At 32.9% G+C, this 11,152-nt stretch overlaps 1 protein-coding gene across 1 annotated transcript; it reads left to right on the forward strand.

Moving 5' to 3' along the window:
- The first annotated feature begins 76 nt into the window (after positions 1 to 76).
- LOC138323833 (very long chain fatty acid elongase 6-like) lies at positions 77 to 8,255 on the forward strand. The gene has a single exon (XM_069268691.1). The coding sequence runs from the start codon at positions 177 to 179 to the stop codon at positions 987 to 989; it is 813 nt and encodes a 270-aa protein (XP_069124792.1). The 5' UTR covers positions 77 to 176; the 3' UTR covers positions 990 to 8,255.
- Positions 8,256 to 11,152: the final 2,897 nt, after the last annotated feature.

The following is an 11,152-nucleotide window of genomic DNA, read 5'->3' on the forward strand; positions in this document are numbered from 1 at the left end:
GGTTGATGTCGATTGGTCGGTTTATATTTCCAGCCAATCAAACGGTATCATACATATATTTGACAGCGCACCGGCACCCTACTTTACGAACCCTCGTGGTTATAATCATAGCAACTGGGGTATTGCCTCGTGGTCACAGCGTAAGGGGCTAAGTCTCCGGTTTGAAACTAAAAGAAATGGCGTACAACCACTCATTTGTGTTTGGGTTTGAAAAGCAATATGACCATTCCTTGTTTAATGATTACATGCATCGGCATTGGCAAGACAGCTTCATTTATTCCGCCGTCTACGTCCTTGTGGTTTTCTGTGGCAAAAAATGGATGGAAAATCGACCTCGGTACGACTTGAGACCCTATCTGGCGACATGGAGTGCTGTTCTGGGTATATTCAGTATATTTGGTGCTGTAAGGACGGTTCCGGAACTGATCTCCTCCGTAAGAGATTATGGACTTGAGTATTCGCTGTGTGTTCCGTCGTATTTTGAAGGCGTGACAGGGTTCTGGTGTTTCATGTTTGCTGTTTCGAAGGTTTATGAACTAGGGGACACTATTTTCATCGTTCTTCGCAAACAACAGCTTATCTTTTTACACTGGTATCACCACATCACTGTTTTAATCTACGTTTGGTACACGTATCCTGCTAATCTAGGATTTGGAAGATGGTTTATGGGGATGAACTATGCTGTACATTCAATAATGTACACTTACTATGCACTTCGAGCAATGAGATTCAATATACCGAAGTTTGTCAGCATACTCATTACATTACTCCAGTTAACCCAAATGATAATTGGGTGTACTGTCACCTATTTAACCCACCAGATGAATCAAAGGGGAATTAAATGTGGTCAGTCTGAACAGCCTGTTAAGTATGGAATGATCATGTATGGAACATATTTTATTCTCTTTGCTCACTTCTTCTATACAAGCTATATCGTTGAAAAGCCAAAAGTGAGATCTGCTGAAATGAACGGAAAGAAAAAGAGTTGATAGACCTGCAGACTTAGTCATCCACATCTCATTTGAACTACAAGTTGTAGTTATAGTCATCATGTTATATAACTACTTAAAAAATTTGCAATTCCATCAATAACAAAGAATTAAAAGTGACATGATTACTACTCTTTATTACAGGGACAGTAATGGTCTTTCCATCTGTGATTTAGATTGAAGAATGTGCCATGGACTTGGTTTGCAACAATCGTTACCAGTGAAATAACATGTTTTATCATGGCTAATGTGATATTTCAACAAAACAAGGAAGTAAATTCATTTTGGATCCTTATAGTAATGTTAAAAAAGGTGAAGTCTACAAAAAATGATTAATTTGGAAATCCGAAAACAACTTGAGAAGAAAGTGTTTATGTATAACATTGTTAGTGAATTGTGGTTATTTTTATTTTGATATACATGTACCTTCTTTTAGTTATTGTTAAAAATCCATTTTTCATTGAATTTTGCATTCAGCAGACTTGCAATGTTAAATCTTTCATTTTTAAAAGATTATATACATTATATTTTACACCTATAAATTATGTTCTATGAATTTTGCTCATTAATTCTATATTTTTACAAGGTCCCAGGTAATTACCAGATCATATGTAAACATCTGAAATATTCTTCATCACTGTTTCTCCATAAAGGAGTATAAAACAATCTACCTGTATGAGCACTTTTGGTATGTCGATCATTTTAGCTTATGGATCATTCAACACAAGAAGTATTGAACAAAAGAAGATTAACTAGTTCTATAGAGACTAAATTCTTGTGTATTTACGTGTAACATCATTCCTTTGTATGAATTTTTTATGAAAGTTTGGAAAATATCCAATTCATGTTAACCATAAAAGGAATACAATGGAATGGTAGACCAATGAAAGGTACAGACTGGCAACTAGTGAGTAGAGAATCAATACAGATACTGTAGCATTGGGATGGCTTGCTGCAGCATTGGTAATGCTGGCATTCACTACCATTTAAACAGTATCCTGTGCGATAATGATGATGATGAACAACAGTGATGAAGGATCAGAATTTGTATGTGACCTTGATATTCCTCTACATTTTTCCCCACTGAATTTAATTTTCTCTTTCGATACTCACATGCTATTACTTGCCTGAGGTTAAATTAAATACATGCACTGTAATTGTGTATGAATCATTTTCTCTCTAAACATATCACCTTCCTAGTATATATAGTTTCTGTGGAACAGAAAGTGAAAATTTCTGCTTGTAGACTGTAGTTGACTTGTTACATGTATCCATTTTATTTATGTCCTTGTTGGAAAGTCCGTTTTATTTTATAAATACCTCATAATAAGCTTACAAATTATTAAAACCAGAATTTTGAAAATTCTGAAATGAATTATTATATTTAACCTGACAACTTAACAATTATCTATTTCATACCGATACAACACAAACAAAATGAATTTGGTAACTGTTAAAAAAATGCAATCTGTGGGAAATACCTGTATGTACAAGGCAGTGAGAACAAGCGATTAATATGTGTATATCAGTAGGTTTAACACATGTTATCAGAGATCATGAAACCTTGAAATATGACCATTACCTGACCTACTTTAGTATCAGCAGTCCAGGACATGTAGATAGGGTGTAGTTAGTGAACACGATTTATTGTGAAGTTTCCTCCTTTGGTATTTTACCTGTACCACATTAAGGACTTGTCCTTGATTATTAGTCTTAGTACTCAGCTAGATGAGTTCTGGACTTGTACTTTACTTATATATAGGGAAAAATTTTGAGAACACGTTATGTGTTTGACCGTATATCTAGGGCTCGTAAGGTCATTCTGTGACTTGTCCAGACTACATAGTACATATATCTCCACATAGAAACTCAGTGAAAGTTTGCCTGCTCCATGTGCCCATACATGCCTAAACAGTTTGGTATTATGAAATACCCAGCAGAGTCCTTTTTGTTGACCAGTCTATTATTAGAGTTGTTTGTGTTTCGGTTTCCTTAACACTACTCGACCCACCTGAATTCCATATATTGATCTGGTGGCTTAAGGGTTAAGTCAACTGTACTGGTTAGTGACAAATTTAATGAGAACTTTAGATGTATATACAAATTTTAAAGGCACAGAGTGGAGTGTACAAATGAATGATTAACCATGAAGTTACCATAGAGTCATAGATATTGAAAATCTAGAAGAAGAAAAAAAGATTATTTATAGATACATGGAAAATTACAAATGTTATACACATGTAGCGAGGGAATTGGGTCATAATTTGGTCTTAACACAGATAATCAGCCTAGCTTTAATTTGATTTCTAATGCCTATAATTATGAAAAAAAATAAGCCATTGAAATATTATATTTAAAAGATACTCAGAAATCTGATAAACATACTTAAATAGTCTTGTGAATATATATGTGCTGCAGGTTGTCTGAATCATGTTTTGTGTTATGAATTTGTCTGTACTATTCAGATATAGAATCAAAAGTTTTTAATTGTTTGTATTAAGTAGGCTAAAGAAGTTGAGAATATTTAGAAGTTTGGAAAAAACTCCTTTAAGATGTTAATGATGAAGTTGGTATTGTTCTGTAACACAACCAAGTTTGGAAGGTGTCTGAAGGTTTCTTAATCTGACAGCTAAATGTTCTCAGTATTTCATACTTATTTCATTATGTCCTACTTAAAGTGAATAGTCGGGCAAAGAAAACCAGTCTTAATGCGTTCATTGGCCTTCCAAAAGTTCTCACATATTAATACGACGGTCAAGTTCTGCTTAGTTTCCCAGTTCTGACCATTAAAGTAAAGAAAAGTTGAAAGCATTGAAAGCGAGGCTGCGTGGAAATGTAACCACGGACATAGTGAGCCGGGAGGACGTTTTAGAATTTCCATACTTTAAATTAATTTCTTCGTACGCAGACAGATTTTGACGAGAGATTTTATTTTTCCACTTCATAAGAAATTATACTGGATACATTCACACCATTTTTACAGACATTAGCCATCCTTGCCCGACTGTTCACTTTAAAATCTTTCAGATACTTGTTAAGTTTGATCCTTTTCCCATATTCTGTTTTGTATCAATTATGTTTTATACAACATGTATCTAATTTTTTGTCATATTTAATATCAATTGTGTTATTTGTGTTTATATATTTTTTGTGTTGTGAACTAATACTGTTTAACAAAGGAAGCAGAAGAAAGTGCTAATATTTAATTTTATGGAGAAAATGACAAATTTCTATTTATTTGTAATTATAATTCATTAACAGTATACATAGATATGGATATCATATATAATTTCAAATGAGAAATATAATGAGGATAATAAGATCCTGGAGAAATTAAGCGCTCACTGCAGAGTTTTATAATCAATAGTTATTTGAAAAATATTGTATATCTGATTTATAACATTTTTATCAAATTTGACAAATATGTCCAAAAAAAAAGCTTTAGGCCTCCAGATTCTTTATATATTCAATTTTCTATTAAAGCAAGAAATTATTTAGTCACTCGCCAAAACTCCACCATGTTTGATAATAGAATACTTTAGCATTAGATCCATTGATGCTATAAATCTATTACCAGTATATGTGGTTCAAAAGTGAGCCTTTAGCTCTACAACATGCTTATACATAGGATTAACTCACTCACCCCTGAAATTTCATAATAGACTGGTCTAGCCTTTGATTTAGAAGAGTCTAAATGTGTCTTCAGGGGTATATAAGTTAACAAGTCTGTTATTGCAGATGTTTGCACATGGACTTGTTAAGTTATACTAATATGGTATATTAATGCATCCACGGTAGTAGAAATTCCATACTTCTACTCTGGACTTAACTGCACAAAAATACAAGTTTTCACATGGAGACACTTTATGTTTGAAAATTGTGTAATTTTGATGTTTTGTTTATCACAGAAAATTAATTACTGTTACCTCAAATTATTGTAAATAATAATACCTTAAAGAGTAGTTACTGGTCAAATTTTGAAATACAAATTGAACAAGTACCTGCTTCAATAATCTAGATATCTATCATGCTGGATACAGGGTATAGCATGTGCTTTGGATAGTTGTTTGTGGCAAAACTTTGACTAGCTATATGTTTCGTATATCTTAATCAGTGGATATATATCCATTGAAAAATCTTTTTCCGTACACAATAATTCAATATTGTTGCACGTAAGCAGTAGCATTGGAGAAATTCTGAAAAAAAATCTTGTATACGCTTGTACATGCTTCAACACAAAGTTATCTTATATAACTTGATATTGTTTAATCAGGTTATGAAAAAATGATTCATTATCCTGAAAGATCAATAATATGCGAATCAGAAACTTCAACTGCATAGCATATTCATAGCAATAGCTGCAATAATTCCAAGAACATTTCATGTTTGCAAAGTGTGATTTGATTCCTAAATATATTCTTGAAGCTTCCATTTCTTTTGTGTAACTAGTCAAATAAGTGTTAATTGGCCGCCACTGTGTGGGGAGTATTTTATTGTATAACGTCAGAAGTATCGACACCTCTATAACTGTCAAAGCATTGATAATGACCTTATTTTATGTCATTATCAGGTGTACATTTGTATATGTAAATGTGCTAAAAACAATCTTGTTAAAATTGAAAGATACACCAGTATATAATTTTATTTCTTTAAAAATCATATCAATTTTGATAGCAAAATGTGCTAGAAGGGGGAATCTTTGGCTTTAATTTGTTATATATACAAAGGCATTAGTTTTAATTCTAATGATTGTCTTCCTCATTAGGTACACATGAGTAGACCTTACATAGACCTGTTAAATCTATTTATGCCTGTTCTGTTGTAAACTTCTATTAGAAGCTAGGTCAGCCATTTTCATGCTAATGCCAAAATATTCAAACATGATGCATAATGCCTTTTCAGATGTAAAGTTAAAATCTCATAAACTAAGTTCATTCTGCATAGCTGAATAATCAGCTGATTTGATTAGCAGGCAGACAAACATATAGGAAATATTTATTTATCACAATATTTGCTTGTTCAGTCTAGTCCCAATTTCATGAATACCTTAATTTAGAAATTCAACTTTTGTGACATCACAAGAACTTTAGATGTCTCGATGAATATCTGTTTAACATTGCATAATTCTTTTTGTAGACAGAAACTTTGCGCTCTCTGTCAGATTTTGCATTGCGAAACAAAATTTTATTGTTGCTTACATATTGGAATGCCACTAGTCACATGATGAAAAGAATCTTAAACTCTTGATCATGTGATGTGAAATCAATTACGCATGTAAGTAATTTGTTACCACTTACCTTAAACAGTTGATACGGCATATAGAAATGTTGAACTTGTTCGATACATTTCATTTGTACTAAAAACTGTTTTTATTTCGACCCACAGACCTGTAGAATTGGCACATAATGCTGAAATTTTGTCATTGTTGTTTCTTCTTTTTGAATTGGTTTTAATTGATGTTCATTATTATTTTTAAATATCATGTACATCTATTTTGCAAATCATCATTCTTCAATACCTTTTGCTAAAGATTTACAAAGCTTGAGTTTTATTGGTTTGCTTAAAAAAATACAATCATGTTATATACCATATGTAAAATTCCAATCAAACAAACTGTTGATGCTACATTATTTTAACTGCAGTCATAATATTTACCATTGGCTTTAAGATGCTGTCTTTTTTCTTAGCAGTATAATGCTATAATATGTGCCAGCTTGATATAATTGTTATTGTAATTCCCAAGTCACGAATATTCTGCTTTAATTTGATAGGATTATTCTTAATTAAATTACAACCTATGAAATTTTAGGAAATTAAAGTCCATGTCTACAGACTCTCTGATCCTGCTCTTGATACTTTTGTTTGCTCTGGACACACAGACTTGTATTAACTTCCTCCCATTGTCAAGAGTTCTTCCTTTAATTTTTTAGTGTTGGTCTATTTCCTTTAGAACTTAAGAGATATTTATCATAAACAATGTAGACAGATTAGATTGTGTAAAATATGATTTATTAAGTTAAAATAGGACATGCATATATACAAAAAATTTAACTGCATATTTTTAAAACTTTGAAGTGTTTATAAGACTGTTGATTCAATTTGATAATCCTTCTATAAGTATTGCTATAATCTATATCTATATACTATTCCGTCTTTGCATATTACAGAGTTGGCTGCCTTGCGGGTAGGTATCGATTGTTACGTCATTATTTTGTGAGCGCAATTCACGTCGTTTTCTCCGAAATGTATGACGTTACGCTCGCAAACACATGACGTCACAATCAATACTTACCCGCAAGTGCAGATAACTCTGTAATATGCAAATTTGGAATATAAAATACACCTAAAATGATTGTACCCTGTATATATAGTGCCTGGGACATTCCAAAACCTTGTGATTTGTTGTGATGTTAAGTGTAATAACTGCTTAGATATATAGTATTTGAGTAAAATGCATGTTAATGTACTATTGTTTTAAGCACACAAATTTTAGTGGTGAGTGCAATGGTGATGTGGTGCACCCGCAAATAGCTGATGTAGAAAATGTATACCTTACTATATACCAGTGTCATGTTTTACCATTAATCCATGTAGTATGAAAAGCACTGATACAATTAATATAGTCGGAGTCATTCTCTATATATGTGTGTGTATATATCGTGTAGTGGATAGAATCATGTCGTTAAATGTATAAGCCTGTTCATTTAAGTAAATTTATCATTATTAATAATGTTAAGACTATGTAATTGTTATAAAATCCAATGCAATTTTTTTTATCATCCATCAATTCATTATTTGATCATTACCACATAAGTGTGTCAGTTATGATTCAATTTCATAACAAAAAACGAAATGGTCATGTAATTCAAATATTTGTTTACGAATTAAACCAATTAAAATATTGAAATTTTCAATGAAGAAAAAGAACAGCCAATTGTTATTTGTATCCAATTAAAGTTACAAGATTCGATATTAATAAATGAAACGAAAAAGCCCAAAAAAATCGGAAATGAGATTCGATTGTAATAAATGAAACGAAAAAGGCGCAAAAGATCCGGAAATCTGAATATATTAATAATAATAAAAAAATAACTATTCAGGTATTTGAGGATATTATTGCTCACAACTGTGTGGTACTGGTGTTCCCATATTGGTGTGACAACTTTGTTGTATGTATTTATAATATATGTACACTAATTGTAGTGATGCTTGTTTCGTACTTGTACCACAGACTCGCTCACACAATAAAGTATTAACACCACAAAAGTAGCTTTCTGGGTTTTGTGTAGTCTACACTCCAAGCTTACGATTTCTCTGCCATTCTATTGGAGCTATATGATTAGAATGTTACTTAAGTAAAATATGAGAAGCAAGTAGTGTTTGGATGATCGTCTCTGAAATGGATATCTATCGATTGTTCAAAGCGATAAAGGTTTGACAATAGGATGCTCCATATAAGTAATTGATATACTATAAACAATGCAGGTGATCAAAAGAAAATGACAATACAGAATCCGTAAAAATGTAATAAATATTACTTTTAATTCAGTAAAGTACACGTCAAAAACATTACCGATTGAACTATCGATAATCGATAGATTTATCGATTTTGATTTTTTTCTGTCCGATTCCTAACACTACTTCAAAAGGTGTCCGTTGTCAGTAAATGTGACCGGGTGGAGACACCAAAGGCCTATCGGCTAATTAGATTACTGGTTCCGAAGCTGAGAGAGACAAGATAGTACATCAGTACAAAAGTACACATTTTTTGTAAGTCAAAGAAATCGAGCACTACCCCATCCTGCTCAAAGCGGATATTTTGGACTATCCGGCATCATGCTATCATGCTTTTTCTATGTCTCTCGCAGCATGTTGCAGTGAGATAGAACTATCAAAATAGACTAACATAATCTTTCATTCCCTTTGTGATGAGACAGGAGAATCTCAAACCGAGGGTAAGATTTTTAAGTTGTCAAACACGAGGCTTTGCATAGTGTTTGACGGCTTAATCTTATCCCCAGGGTTGAGATCTCCTGTCTCATCAAAAAGGGTGAATTGTTTTTTTACTCTTTCCCTGTGTGAGCACGTGCAAAGATTTCATGTAGCTTGTCTTTACCCTAGGAGGAGATAGAAACATCTCACATCGGTAAAATTGCGGATATCCCTGTCCGGGATAAGAGAATAAAAGTTCCACATACTGCAGTCTCCAAAAACACGTATGCACTCCGCATACGCGGAAGGCCGCTTTTGTACGACCCTAACTGTCAATTTGATCGAACAACCAACCAATAGGTGATAATGATGACAGCCGTTTATAAAATCATTTTATCTTTATTCTGATAAGCTAATTCTTGATATATAATATTTGACAAACATATGAAGCTGTCACTTTCAAAGCTATTTGTGTTTTTATTTCAAGAATGAAATAACGAGGCAACGGATGTTTAAGAAAAATTATTGAAAATGTCGAACTACATGTAATCACATTTTGAACAGTAGTGAATAAGGTTTTGTTGGTTGAGACGTTGAAGATGCCATGAAATATAATTCAGGGCGTTTGATACTTTGCTAGATAATTGTGTCACTAGAAGTCTTGCAGATGGGTTGATCTTTGATTGTCAACACGAGTATGTTCCATGGAGATATTCCTTTCCCCTTGGCGGTACCACAGGGATCTGAGAATTAGTTACATAATATATAATCATGGACCCACCAGAGTGCCCTAAGACCATTTTTTAGACGTTTTGTAGGTCTAGATTAAAAAACAATAAAAATTATACTCTACAAGGTACTATATATAGTATATAGTACCATGTAGAGTATGATTTTTATCTAGACCTCTAAAACGTCTAAAAATGGTCTTAGGGCACTCTGGTGGGTCCATGATTATATAATATGTAACTAATTCTCAGATCCCTGTGGGTTGTACTAGTGAGAAATAAATGCAATGGCCATATGTGTTCTCCTTTGTTGGCCACTTGCTCATGTTCTCCCCTAATACCACTGAGCAGCCAGTGTTTTTGTTAACTGTTGGTACATTTCTTGACGTATCACAAGGTAACTTGTATACCATTATTGAAGTATTACCATATTTCTTTTATGCAATTTTGGTAACTCTTCAAGAATGGATAAGTTTTTGTTCTACAAGTAACCGAAAGCTACGCAGTCAAGATCGATGCTGGGATTGGGACACCATCGATCTTCCTGTTATGCAAGTACGTTGAAATAGTTCATTATATTCACCTCCAACTACATAAGAAAGACATTTAACATAATTATATAGCAGTAGCTGGTATTATATGTTTGATATAGTTCTAAAGACAAGTCCTCCATGGAGAAACCTTATTAATTCCCGTCATCGCGCTTTTGAATATGGGATAATAATCTACCATACGATTAATGTTTTTAGTCCTTTTGTTTATAGTTGGTCGACTCCTATATAACTTAAAATGTTCATTGTGTAGAATCCTTCTTTGTTCTATGGTGGATGTGGACGAGAAATATTTGTTTTACATATTATTGGAATCAGAGTTCTACTGGTCAACCACGTGTTGTTTTTTTTTACCAACAAATTACTCTAGAAACCCCTAACTACGAAAGAAACACTTCATGTTACCGGTTATATATACATTACTTGTGAGTAGGTACTTTAATGCAAACCAAAGATATGTTAGCATTTAATCTTTACTTCAAACATATTTTGTTTCCGTGTACAAAGAAATGGTGTCTTCTGCTACCAAACGATCCGAAACGAGCGCCTCAAGGATCTGACCGTCGCTATGCGATATGTTCCTATTAAAAACCTTTGTCATTCATTAGCTAGATTCATAAGCAGCAGCTGTTAGTCCAAAATTTTCTTATTTGTCAAAAACTTGAACACTGTTGTTGTTTGGCAGATAGTTAGGACGGATTTGTTTGCTTATTTCAGATTTTGTTATCTTCACGCCTAAAAAGCGCCTAAACATTTTTTTAATCTGATGTTTGTTTAAAACACACGACTTCTGCATTTTGATTTTTGACATTGTTAGAAAAAAAGGATTTCCGTCTCCTTGAAAGGCATAGGCGAACTCAATCTTTATTATCGCGTCTGTAGTTAGATATTTTCAATTCAAAATGACGATGCTAAATATCCACATATGCCAGGCTTTAGCACACATATTTGA

Source organism: Argopecten irradians, chromosome 5, assembly GCF_041381155.1.
Source record: "Argopecten irradians isolate NY chromosome 5, Ai_NY, whole genome shotgun sequence".
Classification (NCBI taxonomy): domain Eukaryota; kingdom Metazoa; phylum Mollusca; class Bivalvia; order Pectinida; family Pectinidae; genus Argopecten; species Argopecten irradians.

What these genes read in the sequence shown, in the direction of transcription:
- LOC138323833 (XM_069268691.1), top strand. Translation starts at nt 177, where the DNA reads ATGGCGTACAACCACTCATTTGTGTTTGGGTTTGAAAAGCAATATGAC.